The 17,463-nt window shown below is 42.0% G+C and overlaps 1 protein-coding gene across 1 annotated transcript in view; it reads left to right on the plus strand.

Moving 5' to 3' along the window:
• The window catches only part of LOC132819022 (reelin domain-containing protein 1-like), a 45,161-nt gene extending 28,159 nt beyond the window's left edge, over positions 1-17,002 (plus strand). The window contains exons 4-6 of the mRNA XM_060830321.1: positions 967-1,264; positions 11,601-11,670; positions 16,343-17,002. Coding sequence (XP_060686304.1) covers positions 967-1,264; positions 11,601-11,670; positions 16,343-17,002 — 1,028 coding nt within the window. The remainder of the gene's footprint in view (positions 1-966; positions 1,265-11,600; positions 11,671-16,342) is intronic.
• Positions 17,003-17,463: the final 461 nt, after the last annotated feature.

Below are 17,463 nucleotides of genomic sequence, written 5' to 3' on the forward strand. Positions count from 1 at the left end.
GAAAGGTGTCCCCAGCGAGTGAGTAGGTAGCACGGAGGGCATCACAAGGTTAGTAATAAGGGGGAATTTGGATGGGTGAGAAAGAGTGACAGATGCTACATGAATTTGCAAAAGTGGTAGAGCATGAAACTTGGTGGGAGATGGGTACAGTATAAACTTCAATTGAGTGTGTTCTATCTGAAAGAAGGTGGTGACACCTATCCTACTGGAGCAAGAATGCCACTAACCTCGTTTTGGCACTTCTGCATAGTTGAGACTGCAGTGACCTCGGTGGCAGCCTTGAACCAGGCTGCCAGGATGTAGTGTCTTGGCCTCCTCTGCTAGTCCTGGGGCAAAAGGTGGTGCCTTCTGCACCACCCTCAGTTCTCCAGGAGCTCCTGGCCTCTGCCTGCAAGATGGGACGTCTTCCACATGCAGGAGAAATATCTCCAATTTTTAAGGGCAGCTTCAGATTGCCAGATCGACACCAGGCTTTTGAATATGGAGCCGGCACCTGATATACTGAGATAAGCTGGCTCTGGTGAGAACGTTCACCTACAAAGAGTGGGAGAATCAGGCTGGCATTGGAAATGCAGGTAACCATAGTGGTGTGGTACTGAGTTAATGATGCAGGTTTGGGACAGTTGTATGAGAAAACTCACTAGACTGGCCTAGCCAGCGAAGCCCGCATCCTGTGAATGATTAGTACAAAACAATTTTACAGAGAGAAATTTGACAAGTTATACTTAGCTGATTTCATCCAAGGAGCATGATCCTACATGGCACAATTAAATTATTTGTTTTTGGTTAACAGCAGAATATTTCCACAGTACGAGCACAAATGGCATAAATAGATTCTTGCCTTCCATATGCTCTACCTAATAATTTGGATTTTGACCTTTGCAATTTTTACCTGCAAGCATGATCAAAATGAGCGTTTCAATCTTGTTATTACAATGTCCACATTATCATCTCTGACATTAGCAGATTACATCAACCCTCAAACAACTTCTCAGATGGCACAAGGGCTTTCACAAACTCCACTCATCACCGCAGACTGGTACCTCAGACCACAGGCTGCCCATGCAGAAAACTCTTTGTCTGAATTGACCGGATATTCTCAAGATCACAGCCCCTCGACCTCTCAATCCAGCTTGCATCAGAATCAGAATGAGAGACGTCTGCAGCCATCCCTGAATTCTGCTAACAGACACATATTGACTGGCATCCAGATTCTGGAGAGCAGCCTTCTGCTGAAAACCACAGATTTCAAGATTCTTGAAGGGTAGATATAATCTTGACAAACTTTTCCATTTTGAAGAAGTTGTTATCTGTGTTTTTAAAAAAATTAGAGAGGCCTCTTCCATATGTATGAAAAGAATGATGTGATAAGCTATTTTCCCCTAGATCATTTGAGACTCCACAATTATTTCTATTTTCAAAAACACATTATTGCCCCATCTCTATTTTCAGATCAGAATTTATCACCATGTGATATTGAGAAAAAGACTCCTTCCTGCAGTATATTGTACAGGTTTAAATCACTTCTGGCACAATTTGAAAATCCACTTTATAGTTTAACTGTTTGAGACAAGTGGCAGCTATACCACACAGTATGTTCTTCCTACAATATATTCCACAGGAAGATGAACCTATGGTATAGCTACCACCGGTCTCAAATCGTTCAACTACAAACTAGATTTTCAATCTATTTGTACAATACTTACAATAGGAACATCTATAGCCATCTCAAATATTTCCCTCTCTCTATTTCCTCCCTACTTCACAAAGTCTGAAAACATAGAATATGTGAACACCAGAAATAGGAGCAGAAGTAGACCACACAATAATGTCATGCCTGCCCTTGGAATATTCCATGCTTGCCTGATGGGTGTAGCTTGAACAACACTCAAAAAAACTTGACACCATCCAGGAGAAATATCTCCAATTTTTAAGAGCAGCCTCAGACTGCTATTATTTGACCAGATCTACACCAGGCTTTTGAATATGGAGCCAGCACCTGACACCACATCCACAAACAGCCAATCCCTCTACCACTGACAATCAGTAATAGCACTGTGTACTATCTACAAGATGCACATATAATTTACCATAGACAGCACCTTCCAAACCCATGACCACTTCCAAAGGGCAAGGGAATACCAGCCCCTGCAAGTTCTCCTCCAAGCCATCCTGATTTGGAAGTATATGCGGTTCCTTCATTGTCACGGGGTTAACATCCTGGAATTCCCTCCCTAAGGGCATTGTGGATCAACCCCCATCACACAGACTGCAGTGGGTCAAGAAGTCAGCTGACCACCACCTTCTCAATGATAACAACTGGATAGGACAATAAATACGGGCCAACCAGTGATCCCCATGTCCCATGAGTGACTAAAAGAAAATTGAATATGATCATGGCTGATCTTGAGCTTCAAACACCTTTTTCTGCCTGACCCTTATATTGCTTGATTCTCTGAGTGACTAAAATCTAACTATCCTGCCCTTAAATGCATTCAGTGACAGAGATTTCACAACTTTCTGGGACAGAGAATTCCAAAGAATCACAATTCTTTGAGTAAAGAATTTTCTACTCATCATTCCAAAATGATTGTCCCCTTATCCTAAGAGAATGCCCCGGATTTAGATTTCCTGACCAAGGGAAAGAATCTTTGAGCATTTACCCTGTCAAATCCCTTCACAATCTTGGACATTTCAATTAGATTATCTTTTATTCTTCTAAACTGCAGAGAATGTAGACCTGATTCATTCAGCCTCTCATCATAGGATAATCCCTTTATCCCAGGGATTAACTTAGTGAACATTCATTGCACTGACTCCCATACAAATATACATTACCTTAAATGTGGAGGTTATAACTGCATGCAGTACTCCAGGTTTGGTCTCACCAGAACTGCACAATTGTAGCAAGACTTTTATTCCTGTACTCCAATTCCCTTGAAATAAAGGACAACATGTCAATTGCCACCTTGTTTGCTTCTTGTATCTCTATGCTAATCTTCTGCATACCTTGTAAAAGTATACCAACATCTATTTGAATTTTAACACTTATCAATTTCACATCTTTTAAAAAGCATTTCTGCTTTCCTATTCTTTTGACCAAAGTGAGTAACTTCAAACTTCTCTACATTCATCTGCCAACTTGCCTCCACTCACTTAACTTGCCTATATCTCTTTGTAACTTGTTTGTGTACTTCAACTGAGCTTATCTTTTCACCAATCTTTGTATCATCACCAAACTTAGGGACATTGCTCTGTTACTTCATCTGAGTCATCAATGGAGATTGAAAATAGCTGAGGATCCACCACTGACCCTTGTGATACTTCACTATTCACTGCCTGTCAATACTGAAAATATCTCATTTATGCCCAATCTCTGTTTCCTGTCCATTAACCAATCCTCAATCCTTGCTATATTCTTGACTTCATGAGCTCTTATTTTGTCTATTAACCTTTTGTGTTGCCTCATAATAAATGTATTTTGAAAATGAAGGTATCCTATATCTACAAAAACTTCTAACAAATTTGTCAAACAGGATTTTCTTTCAGTAAAATCATACAAATTTATTTTAATCACACTATGTTTTTCTAAGTGTGTTGTTTTTATTTCCTTAATAATTAATTCCAGCATTTCCAAATTGATGTTAGATTAGCCGAACTGCAGTTTCTGTTTGTTTTTCAAGAAACAAGGGCTAGAGACAATGTGATATTTGGCAACTTCCTATGTGATGAGACCATTCTCAAATACAAAGAATTTTTGAAATTCATAGCACGTGCTTCCACTATTCTGTGGCTATGTCTTTGAGAATCTTATGGCATAGGTCAGTGGGCTCTGGGGACTTGTCCCATTATTTTTTTCAATACATTATTTTCTAGTTTTTTTTTCCTGTTGATCTTAATGTCCTCAATTGCCTCTCTCTTTCTCACCCTGAGGTTACCTTCTATTACCCAGAATGAAACTTGTATCTTCTGAGATAATCATAGACAAAAAATATTTGTTCAATAGTCTCTGTCATTTCCTCACTCCCACAATATTTTCTCCTGTCTCTGCTTCCAAGGAACCGATGTTTACTTTAACTATACTTGTTTTTATTTATGGATAAAAGCAGGTTTTAACAGCTTATATATTTCTGACCAGTTTTCCCCATATTCTATTTTTTTCTCCCTTTGGTAGTTTTTTGTTGCTTTCTAAAACATTCCAAATCCTCAACCTTGTTTCTGTTTTTGACAACATTATAAAGCCTCTTCTTTTGATGTTTTAGTACCTTCAATTTCCCAAGTCAGCCATAGATGAGTCTTTCTCGCACTGTTTCTCAGTGGAATATACTTTTTTGTACATCTTTAAGGATCTCTTTAAATGTTTTCTGCTGCTCATTTACATTTTATCCAAGTAACCTTAGTCAGATCTCCTCTCCTGCCTACATAATTCAGCCAGTGGCCAGAGAAATGGCAGATGGAGTTAATTTACATAAATGTGAGGTGCTGCATTTTGGAAAGGCAGAATAGGGCAGACTTATACATTTAATGATAAGGTCTTGGGGAGTGTTGCTGAACAAAGATACCTTGGAGTGCAGATTCATAGCTCCTTGAAAGTAGAGTCGCAGATAGATAGGATAGTGAAGAAGGCGTTTGGTATGCCTTCCTTTATTGGTCAGAGTATTGAGTACAGGAGTTGGGAGGTCATGTTGCAGCTGTACAGGACATTGGTGAGGCCACTGTTAGAATATTGTGTGCAATTCTAGTCTCCTTCCTATCAGAAAGATGTTGTGAAACTTGAAAGAGTTCAAAAAGATTCGCAAGGATATTGCCAGGGTTGAAGGATTTGAGCTACAGGGAGAGGCTGAACAGGCTGGGGCTGTTTTCACTGCAGCATCGGAGGCTGAGGGGTGACCTTATAAAGGTTATGAAATCATGAGGGGCATGGATAGGGTAAATAGTAAGGTCTTTTCCTTGGAGAGGGCAAGTCCAGAACTAGACGGCATAGGTTTAGGGTGAGAGGGATGGTACAGGAGGGAGAGATTTACATACTTGGACAATTGGGGTTCATTCTGGGGTAGGTGGGATCTTTGCAAATGGGATGGTCTATACCTGAACCATATCCTGGGGGGAAATTTGCTAATGCTCTTCAGGATGATTTAAACTAATTCAGCAGGGGGATGGGAAGGGAACCCGAATTGTAGTTCCAGTGTCCAGGAGGTTGAAAGTAGTGAGGTCATAAAGAAGGTTTGAAGGGCGGCACGGTGGCACAGTGGTTAGCACTGCTGCCTCACAGCGCCAGAGACCCGGGTTCAATTCCCGCCTCAGGCGATTGACTGTGTGGAGTTTGCACGTTCTCCCCGTGTCTGCGTGGGTTTCCTCCGGGTGCTCTGGTTTCCTCCCACAGTCACAAAGATGTGCGGGTAAGGTGAATTGGCCATGCTAAATTGCCCGTAGTGTTAGGTAAGGGGTAAATGTAGGGGTATGGGTGGATTGCGCTTCGGCGGGTCGGTGTGGACTTGTTGGGCCGAAGGGCCTGTTTCCACACTGTAAGTAATCTAATCTAAAAAAAAAAGGTCACAGGAGTGTACCGGCAGGCAGGAAGGTGGTTTGAAGTGTGTCTACTTCAACGCCAGGAACATCCAGAATAGTGTGGCATGTTGTGGCCATTTCAGAGACATGGATAGAGCAGGGACAGGAATGGTGATTGAAGGTTTTGGGGTTTAGATGTTTCAGTAAGAACAGGGAAGTTGATAAAAGAGGAGGCGGTGTGGCATTGTTAGTTAAGGACAGTACAGAGGATCCTCAATTATCCGAACAAGATGGGCAGGGAGTATTTTGTTCAGATAATTGATAACTCAGATAACTGATTCAATGCCTCTCCTCTGGTACTCTGAAGTTTCCTTTTTCCTCGCTCTGCCTGCCTTGCTTCCTCTCTCTGTCACAGGACTTGTTTCTGAGCAGACACACGCACTTGTGTGTGAGGGACTTGCTGCATTGCTGAAGCCTCCTTCCCCCCCCCCCCAACCACAGACACCATCGATTCAATGGGGTGGACACAGCAAGCACTTGCTAGGTCTGCTCCCTGTTCAGGAGACTAGGCAGCAGCACACCGTGTGCGAGCCCTCTGCCCCCACCACTGCCCCTTGCCATTAGGCTCCCATGTGCCCCCACCCCTGGGGCAGCTGGATTGGACACCAACAGCAAGACTGCTGCTGCCTATGGGGGGGGTCTCAAAATCAACCACTCGCTCATTCATTTACATACACACACACACACACACACACACACACACACACACACACAGTACACCCCTGTGTAGAACTCCAAGGCAAGAGAGAGAGAGGGCGGGCGGTCAGTCATTTGGAGACTGTTCCTTGGCTCCCATTGATGTCCAGGACTCTTCTCGGCAGCATTTCGGTAAGCCAAGTTAATTTTTAATCATTGTAAACAAAATATGTGATCAGTGTTGGAAACACCTCTTTGATGTAATGTTTTTATCAGGACCTCAAGATCATCTTCAGATAATTGATATTCAGATAATTGAGGTTCTTATGTATTATGGGGGAAGAAAGGACGTTTGATGAGGACACATCTACTGAGGTAGTATGGGCTGAGATTAGAAACAGGAAAGGAGAGGCCACCGTATTGGGAGTTTTCTCTGAAAAGTTCCAAAAATGTAGAGGAAAGGATTGCAAAGAAGATTTTGGATAGGAGCAAAATATTTTGGATAATTGTTCTGGGGGACTTTAACTTTCCAAATATTAACCGGAAACACTCTCGTTCAAGTACTTTAGATGGATCAGTTTTATCCTGTGTGTGCAGGAGGGTTTTCTGATACAGTATGTAGACAGGTCAACAAGAGGCGAGGCCACATTGGATTTGGTACTAGGTAATGAATGCGGCTAGGTGTTAGATCTGGAGGTGGGTGAGCATTTTGGTGATAGTGACCACAATTTAGTTATGTTTACTTTAGCGATGGAAAGGGATAGGTATATACCACAAGGCAAGAGTTATAGCTGGGGGAAGGGAATTATGATGTGACTAGGCAAGATTTAGGATGCATAAAATGGGAAAGGAAACTGCAGGGGATGGGCATAATTGAAATGTGGAGCTTGTTCAAGGAACAGCTACTGCGTGTCCTTGATTAGTATGTCCTGTCAGGCAGGGAGGAATTGATTGAGGAAGAGAAGCATGGTTTACTAAAGAAGTTGAATCTCTTGTCAAGAGGAAGGAGGCTTATATAAAGATGAGACGTAAAGGCTGAGTTGGGGCACCTAAGAGTTACAAGTTAGCCAGGAAGAACCTAAAGAGAGAGCTAAGAAGAGCCAGGAGGGGGCATGAAAAGTCTTTGACAGGTAGGATCAAGGAAAACACTAAAACTTTCAAAAGGTATGTCAGGAATAAAAGAATGACTAGAGTAAGATTAGGGTAAAAAGTGAGGTCTGCAGATGCTGGAGATCAGAGCTGAAAATGTGTTGCTGGTTAAAGCACAGCAGGTTAGGCAGCATCCAAGGAACAGGAAATTCGACGTTTCGGGCCAGAGCCCTTCATCAGGAAGATTAGGGCCAATCAAGGACAGTAGTGGGAAGTTATGCATGGAGTCCGAGGAGATAGGAAATTTTTTTGTCAGTATTCACACAGGAAAAAGACAATGTTTTCAAGGAGGACCAGCTGGGATTGTGATTCATGAAGAGGTGTTAGCAATTCTGCAAAGTGTGAAAATAGATAAGTTCCCTGGGCTGGATGGGATTTATCCTAGGACTCTCTGGGAAGCCAGGGAGGAAAATGCAGAGCCTTTGGCTTTGATCTTTATGTCGTCATTGTCTACAGGAATAGTGCCAGAAGACTGGAGGATAGCAAATGTCTCCTTGTTCAAGAAGGGGAATATAGGCAACCCTGGTAATTACATTGGTTGTGGGCAATGTATTGGAAAGAATTAAAAGAGATAGGATTTATAATCATCTAGCAAGGAATAAGTTGACTAGGGATAGTCAACATGGTTGTGTGGAGGATAGGTCATGCCTCACAACCTGATTGAGTCCTTTGAGAAGGTGACCAAACAGGTAGATGAGGGTAAAGCGGTTGATGTGATATATATAGATTTCAGTAGAGAGCGTTTCATAACATTCCCCATGGTAGACTATTGCAAAATATATGGAGACATGGGGATTGAGGGTGTTTTAGTGGTTTTGATCAGAAATTGGCTAGTTGTAAGAGGACAGAGGGTGGTGATTGATGGGAAATGTTCATCCTGGAGTTCAGTTACTAGTGGTGTACTGCAAGGATCTGTTTTGGGGATACTGCTGTTTTTTATTTTTTATAAATAACCTGGATGAGGGAGTAGAAGGATGGGTTAGTAAATTTGTGGATGACTCTAAGGTCAGTGGATTTGACAGTGCGGAGGATGTTGCAGGTTACAGAGTGACATAGATAAGCTGCAGAGCTGGGCTGAGAGGTGGCAAATGGAGTTTAATGTGGAAAAATGAGATGATTCACTTTGGAAGGAGTAACAGGAATACAGAATACTGGGCTAATGGTAAGACTCTTGGTAGAGTGGATGAGCAGAGAGATCTCAGTGTCCATGTGCATAAACCCCTGAAAGTTGTCACCCAGATTGATAGGGTTGATAAGAAGCCATACAGGTGTGTTAACGTTTATTGGGTTTTAGAGGGATTGAGTTGTGGAGCCATGAGATCATGCTACAGTTGTACAAAACTCTGGTGCAGCTGCACTTGGAGTGTTGAGTATAGTTCTGGTCACTGCATTATAGGAAGAATGTGGAAGCTTTGGAAAGGGTTCAGAGGAGATTTACCAGGATGTTACCTGGTATGGAGGGAAGGTCTTATGAGGAAATGCTGAGGGACTTGTGGCTGTTTTCGTTAGAGAGAAGAAAGTTGAGAGATGACTTGATACAGACATACAAGATAATCGGAGGGTTAGATAGGGTGGACAGTGAGAGCCTTTTTCCTCAGATGGTGATGGCTAGCACAAGGGGACATAGTATTATGACATGGGGTAAATCACTCTTTCTCTCCCCCCCACCCCACCAACTTAAACCAGCAATACAGAAAAGATTTACCCCATGCGGTAATCTGTTAAATTTGACAGGCCAAGAAGTATCCCAAAGGTCATTATTTAAAGTGAAAATTAACAACTTTTTTTTTGAAAAAGTCTAACAAAATAATTTACTAACAACTATTTATAACTAATTTCTCTAACTTTTACTTGCCCTTCTACAATACTGGTCTGATAAAACCCTCCCAATTAAAGTTTACCAAAAAATTCAAATTTCAAAACCTGCCAGCTGTCGAATCTTCTCTTTGTATCTTCCTTTGTCTTTGTTTTCTTCTGCTTACTGATTTCTGTATCACAGGTCACTGATTGATAAAGGTATCTTTAAGAGAGCTATTCTCCGGGCAGCCTGTAATTGTTTGTGGCTTGGCAGTTCTCCCTCAACTGTTCAATTTTTTTCTGTTTTATACCCCAATGCATCAGATTGTTTCATTGCAAGGTTTGTGAAGGTTTGTAGCTCAGGTTGAGGTTTAGGGTGTAGGTTTGCTCGCTGAGTTGTAGGTTTGATATCCAGACATTTCATTACCTGGCTAGGTAACATCATCAGTGGCGACCTCCAAGTGAAGCGAAGCTGTTGTCTCCTGCTTTCTATTTATATCTTTCTCCTGGATGGGGTTTCTGGGTTTGTGGTGATGTCATTTCCTGTTCATTTTCTGAGGGATTGATAGATGGTATCTAGATCTATGTGTTTGTTTATGGCATTGTGGTTGGAGTGCCAGGCCTCTAGGAATTCTCTGGCATGTCTTTGCTTAGCCACACACTACATAGGACAAACAGGAAGAAAGTTAGCCACCAGGATACATGAACACCAGCTAGCCACAAAAAGACACGACCCTCTCTCCCTCACAGCCCTACACACGGATGAAAAAAAACCCCACCATTTCGAATGGGACAACACATCTATCCTGGGACAGGCTAAGCAAAGACATGCCAGAGAATTCCTAGAGGCCTGGCACTCCAACCACAACGCCATAAACAAACACATAGATCTAGATACCATCCATCAACCCCTCAGAAAACGAACAGTAAATGACATCATCACAAACCTCAGGAACCCCATCCAGGAGAAAGATATAAATAGGAAGCAGGAGACAACCGCTTCGCTTCACTTGGCGGTCGCCACTGATGATGTTACCTAGCCAGGTAATGAAACATCTGGATATCAAACCTACAGCTCAGTGAGCAAACCTACACCCTAGATTGTTTCATTGGTATTAATATTGTCAAAATACCAAATTCAAACTTGATTGGGGTATAATTTAAACTGATTGGCTGAATTTGGATTTGTTTCTGTATCCAGGCAACCCAGTTAATCTAGCTGTTCGACCAAATGTTATCTTTTAAATTTTCCAGTCTCTGTGTTTGCTAAGTCCTTCAGCTCTCTTAAAAGTTACAACACACCTCTACACCTTCATAACAATAGCTCTAAATTGAGGGGTGATAAATGTAGGACATATGTCGGAGGTAGGATGTTTACTGAGAGTAGTAGGGGTGTGGAATGCCCTGTCTGCAACAGTAGTGGACTCACCAACTTTAAGGGCATTTAAATGGTCATTGGATAAATATATGGATGAAAATGGAATAGTGTCGGTTGTTGGGCTTCAGATTGGTTTCACAGGTCGACGCAACATTGAGAGTTGAAGGGCCTGTACTGCACTGTAATGTTCTATGTTCTAAGATAGCTTTACTCCTTGTTAGTATTGCAACATATTGCTCCAAGAAAACATTATGAAAATAATCTACAAACTCATCTTCTGTCAATTTGATAATGGTAATGTTCATTATAGTGGCCCGTAATTATCATATTGCTTTTTGTACAAGCTACAATTTTTTTTATTTAGTGCTCTGTCCAAGGCTGTAACTACTATTAGGGGGCCTATAAGCAGCTCCCACCAGTTTTTTTCTTGTTATTCCTAATTTCCAATCATATTGAATTTAAATCATGGTCTTCTGAGGCAGATCTTTACTCACAAATGCCTCTATTCCACCCTTTATCATCAGGGTTTTGCCATTCTGCCTATCTCTCTGAAATACTCTGGAATATATCTTTCCCACCCTTGATCATCTTATAACCTTGTTTCTGCAATGGCAATGAGATCAAAACCATTTAACTTTGTTTGTGCCTCTAGCACATGCTTTCTACTGCAAATGCTTAATGCGTTCAAATAAAGAATGTTTTTGGAACTTTCCAATAATGACCTCATTCACTGATGTAACCTCACATCTAGTTCCAAAACACAAAAGATTGACTGCAAATTAATAATTTATTAGGCATGAGAGGGAGCCTAAATCATGGTGGACTGGAACAAAACTAGATTGTACGAAGAAACTATCTAAAAAAATCTAATGTTTCCCCTGACCCATGATTTATCAGGGTAGCCGTCATGCTTTTAAAGATAACAAATATCTGTATAGGGTTTTTAAAAAATCAGCTGTTCTATGATTTGAAGAGACTCCTTTATAACATTTGAATAATTTACTTATTCAAGTTGCTTATTGAATTAATCTTGCTATAACAACAGTAATCATTATCTTCTTACAATTTCTAGTGAAGATACTCTGAATAGTGATTTTCATCTAGCCTTTCAAACTTGTATGAATTGCAATGATATTGTACAAGTAAGTAGTCACTTTATATTTATAGCATTTCTTATATTTTATAGTTTGTTGTCTGAATGTAACTGGAGTGTTTAATTATGAATCCTAAGCATAATAAATGAGTACCCTATGGAAAAATACAAATCCATACAGGCAAACAAATATAAGTGAAGATTTTGGTTTGCATTTCTCTTTGGGTGAGGAAAAAGACCATGATTTTCCCATTTTTTTTAGTTTAAGCATGGGCTGGGTGTTTTTAGTGAGATGCCCTCACTATAACCAGTGTGAAAGCTTGCTGGATCAAGTACCAATCATCAGGTGGGCACCTTGGTCAAACACCACAATGTCCCAAATTGCTAAAGCTGCCAGCCAATGGCTACTGTGAGGACTACTTAGGCATTACAAACCAGAATGGTAAACCCAGCCCTGCCTTATCCTCTTTACCAATATCTGGGGCAGTTGTCTCAAAGACTGTACAGTTGCCTGTTGCTTAGCCAATGTCCCAGATAACACCATTACTAATCTATCTGGGTATATACTGTCCCACTGGCAGGACATACTCAGCAGAAATGGCAGTACAAGGTATACAGTTGTGAGGGAGTTGCCCTGGGAGTGCGCAACATTGACTCATGAAGTCACATTGCATCAGGTTAAACATGGGCAAGGAGACCTCCTGCTGATTACCATGTACTGTTTACCCTCAGCTTATGTCATCCCTCATGTTGAACACCGCTTTGAGGAAGCAATGAGGGACCAAAGGCACAGAATATGTCCATCACCAATCATAGCTTAACAAAATCACCAGTGGTTGAGTTTGGGCTAGATTTTACTGCTGGACTAGGTCTGTGGCATGTGATGAAGGAACTACCAAAAAGGAAAAAACATAATTAATCTACCTGTCTAAGATGCATCAGCCTACAGTAGTATCAGGAAGAGCAACCATCGCACAGTCCTCATGGTGACAAAGTCCTGTTTTCACATTGAGGTTACCCATGTTGCGTGGAACTATCACTCTACCAATGGGACAGATTTCAAACAGAGCTAACAACTCAAGACTAGGCATTCTAGAGGTGCTGTGGGCCAACAACAGAAGCAAAGTTGTACTCTAACATAATCTGTAACCTCATGGCTGAGCATATCCCTCACTTTATCATTACCATTGACCCTGGTTCAATGGAGTGTGCAGGGGGCATACCAGGAACAGCACCAGGTATATCTACAAATGAGGTGTCAACCTGGTGAGGTTGCAGAAAAAGATTACTTGTATGCTCAACAGTATAAGCAGGAAGTGATAAACGGAGCTAAACATTCCACAACCAACAGATTAGATCTAAGCTCTGCCGTTCTGCCACATCCAGTCATGGCGGTGGATAATCATACAACTCACTGGAGGAGGAGGCTTCATAAATACCACCATCCTCAATGATGGGTGAATCGACCACATCATTGCAAATGATAAGGCTGAAGCATTCATAACAATCTTCAGCCAGAAGTGCTGACTGGATGATTCACCTTGGCTCAGTGGTTAGCACTGCTGCCTCACAGTGCCAGGGACCTGGGTTCAATTCCAGCCTCAGGTGATCATCTGTGTGGAGTTTGCACATTCTCCCTGTGTCTGCGTGGGTTTCCTCCAGGTGCTCGGGTATCCTCCCATAGGATGTGAAGGTCGGGCGAATTGGCCATGCTAAAATTGCCCATAGTGTTAGGTGGATTAGTCAGAGGGAAATGGGTCTGGGTGGCTTAGTCTTCAGAGGGTCGGTATGGACTTGTTGGACCAAATGGCCTGTTTCCACACTGTGGATGATCTAATCTGATCTTATTACATACTCAGTTCGAACATGGACAACAGAGCTGAACTCCAGAGAAGAGGTGTAAGTGACATTGAGGCTGTCCTGGACTGAGCCTGGCATCGATGCCCTAACGAAAGTAAAGCAGTGTATACAGTCTACAAGTTGCACTGCATAAATTCACCAACATTCCTTCGACAGCACCATCCAAATCCATAGCCATTACCACTTTGGAGGCCAGGGCAGCAATTACATGGGAAAGGTCTCCTCCTAATTTCTCACCATCCTAACTTGGAAGTACATCACTGTTCCTTTGGTGTTGGTGGGTCAATAATCCTGGAACTCCCTCCCTAATGGAATTGTGGGTCTACCTGCAGCAGTTGAAGAAGGCAGCTCACCTGACACCTTCTCAAGGGGCAACTAGAGATGGGCAATAAACATCTGTCCAGCCAGTAGCACTTGCCTCTAATAAGTTTTAAAAAAAACATTGTCTTAATTGGCAGTGAATTAGGAAGGTTGGCAATGGGATTCCTCCCCAGATCTAGTTCCTGAGGTGATGGGAGATTAGGTAATTCCTTGTTGTCAATCCATCTAATTATTTGCACTTTCCTATCTCCTCTACAAAGGGGAACTCCTGGGCTGTATTTTGCAGTCACCATATATAATCACAAGGCAGTAAGTCATTGAAGGCCTCAGAAGGAAGGCCTCAGGAGTAAGCACTAAGTTTGAACAAATGTGATCTGAACGTTTTAGATGAGGTCATAACCATGAAGTATTGTTCATAATGGACTCAAAACTGGTGGATGGGTGAATCTTGTGATCAATGATGTAGACTGGGCTTTTAAAAATCTCACATTTCAGACCTCATTGTCCATAAAGTGATGGCGTTGGGATGTTTGGGTTTTTAAAGTGCAACACAACTTTTTGGACGGGACTGACTGATTCCCTGAATCATACTGAATGTGAAGGTAAAATTTGTGGGATAGGGTTAATTAGCATTCTGTTCATTTTTCCCACTGATCCACTGGAAGTGGAGATTGTGGAGTGGGGTGATGGCTGATGACTGTGTAAAGGGTGGAAAAGGGCATCAGATGGGGGGAGTATTGCAGAGGGTAGTGGGTGCACTGCAAAAGGCAGTGAGGGACATACTACAGAGGGCATTCTGAGAGGAGATTGTCTGATAGAATCTAGCTCCAGCCCAGTCTCACTCACAGCTAGCTCTCTGGAATGCCTGCAGAACAATTCTAAAGAATTCATTGAAGCTGTTGCTAATGTTCTGTTCTAGAGTCATAGAGTTATACAACACGGAAACAGACTCTTTGGTCCAACTTGTCCATGCCAACCAAGTTTCCCAACTAAACTGGTCCCATTTGCCTGGGTTTGGCTCATACCCCTCTAAACATTTCCTTTTTATGTAGCTGTCCAAATGTTTTTTAAATGTTGTAACTTACCTGCATCTACCACTTTCTTTGACAGTTCATTCCACATATGAATCACTGAGTGAAAAAGTTGCCCCTCAGGCCCCTTTTAAAAATTCCCCCCTCACCTTAAAAATATGCACCTAGTTTTGAACTCCCCTACCCTAGGGAAAAGTCATTATCTTCCCCCCTATTGAGTTTATAAACCTCTATAAGATCACCCTCAACCACCTAGTCCAGTGAAAAAGGTCCCTGCCTATCCAGTTCCTCCTCATAACTCAAACCGTCCAGTGATATTTAATTTTATATATTCTGTTATCGATTGTTACTGTCTCTGAAATAACTGAGAAATAATTTGCAACCATTTGAAACTGATTTTTTGTAGTTTTAAGATTTGCAATTGTTGTAAATTGAGAATTCTAGTGTTTTAAATTGGCTCATCACTTCAATTTTGAACCTGTTAAGTAGATGTTCCATTGTTTGACTTTTAGCCTCACATGTCCTTTCTTCTGCTGGTGCTATGGGGAGTGCAAAAGGGGGAGGACAATAAATCACTTTTGGCAGGGTCATTAAATGGCTGCATTGAGATTAAATTACATTTACAGTATTAATTCAGCAATTTCTTGGAATGCAATGAATGTCAATGGTGAGGCTGATGGCAAAGGAAGGTGTGAGTACATTGGAGATGATGCAGAAGAGATTTATGAGCATAGTTCCAGGGAATAGACAATTCAGTTATGAGGAAAGATTGGAGAAGCTGGCACTGGTTTCCTGAGAAAAGAGAACGCTAACGGGGGACTAGATAGCAGTTTTCACAATCATGGGTGGTCTGGACAGTTTGGATAGGGAAAAAAATGTTCCCATTTGTAAATGGAACAAAAACTGGAGGTAAAGTTTTAAAGTATGTCGCAAAAGAGGCAAATGTGATGTGAGAAGAAACTTTTCGGGTCTGAAATGTACAACCTGGAATTATGGTTCAATTCAAGCATTCAACATTGGACTCGTGTTTTTATAAATGCCCAGAATTCTGGGGAAAAGGCAGGAGATTAAGTTAAAATGCTCAGAGAAACCGGCGCAGACATGATGGATTGACTGGGCCTCCTTTTGCTCCAGCCAGTTCTGTGACTCTGAAGTTCCAATGTTTTCAGTTGTTCTGAGAGCTACACAAATCCTGAGCAACTTGTGGCGAATCAGAACCTTATGCTCATCTTGCCTTGTACTGCTTTTCCTTTATGAATCAATAATTACAGTTGCTCTGAATACATTAGGAGCAGCACTTTCTGAGCTTCTGTAAAATATGGAGGAGTTGGTAAATGTAAAGGTGGGTGCCAAAATAAGTGTCAAGTTTTATAATTGTTAAATTCAAAGAATTAATGATTGTGATGGAATCGTTACCTGATTATTGTGTAATAAGCATCATGCAATAACTCAGCAACAATCATGTTCGGTGCTATGCCATTTCATTCCTGTCATCATTTCATTTTAAAGGTCAGCACCTGGTCCGCTTCTGAAACGGATTCAGAATTTTCAGCAGCACTTTCCTTGCCAATAAGAATTGGACAGCAATATTCCGCCTTGTGGTTTTCTGACTTCCCTCCTCCCGAGGAAATGGACTGGGCACCTGCGGATAAAGACACTCTCAGAAACCCGGGAAGTGAAGCCATTCCGGACTCTGCACTATTTTCAAACGCAATGAACATAAATCCAACGCTGACTGAAAACCAACCGACAACACACCGTGCTTCGGCAAACCTCCTGCAGTTGGTCAAAAACTCGGGTTCCAGAGCTGATCTGGGTCAAGTGGCCAGAAACATGTCCCTCGGGGTGACACACAGCATGCGGGAAGAAAGTGTAACAAGCCGAGAAGGGAGCCTTGCAAAGGAAGCCAAGCTGCGCGTTCCTCAGTTGGGAATGCTTCTCGGCTGTTCTGCTGCCCTCGGCATGGCATTAGCAGTAGGGTTACGTCATTTTCTCTCCCAGTATTGTCGGAAACACACGGAGGTATCCTTTGGCAACCCGGACAGCAGCATCATCAGTGTGGGAGAGAGTGGTGAGCTGGTGCATGTCAGAAAGATACGGGAGAACAGTTTTGTGCTGGTTCAGGCTGAATACAATGTGATTACACCTTCAGGCACTGGTGGAAAGTAACCGCGCATTGGGCTTTGTAAGAATTTTTAATTCATTATACATCACAGCATCGTTAGCATGTAGTGTTACATTACATTGTCAGCTAATTACTGCCGGCATGTATGAAGGGAGATTTGTGTGCCCAATCCCAGTTTGTTCTTTTGCACACACAGATTTGCAAATACTCTTACTTCACACATTTTTCAATTCCACATTTTCCCTAATACAAGGCTGGTGAATATCTCGGAATGTATTCATGTTCCATGTCAACATTTACAGTTGGCCTGAAAAGGTGCATGTATAAAGGTAGAGCTTTAGAAGGGCCTATGCCCGAAACGTCGATTCTCCTGCTCCTCGGATGCTGCATGGCCTGCTGTGTTTTTCCAGCACCACATTTTTCAACTCTGGTACTCCAGCATCTGCAGTCCTCACTTTCTCCATGTATAAGGTAGTCTGGTTGCAACAGGGGTTTGGGCAGATGG

This window comes from Hemiscyllium ocellatum, chromosome 1, assembly GCF_020745735.1.
Source record: "Hemiscyllium ocellatum isolate sHemOce1 chromosome 1, sHemOce1.pat.X.cur, whole genome shotgun sequence".
NCBI lineage: Eukaryota > Metazoa > Chordata > Chondrichthyes > Orectolobiformes > Hemiscylliidae > Hemiscyllium > Hemiscyllium ocellatum.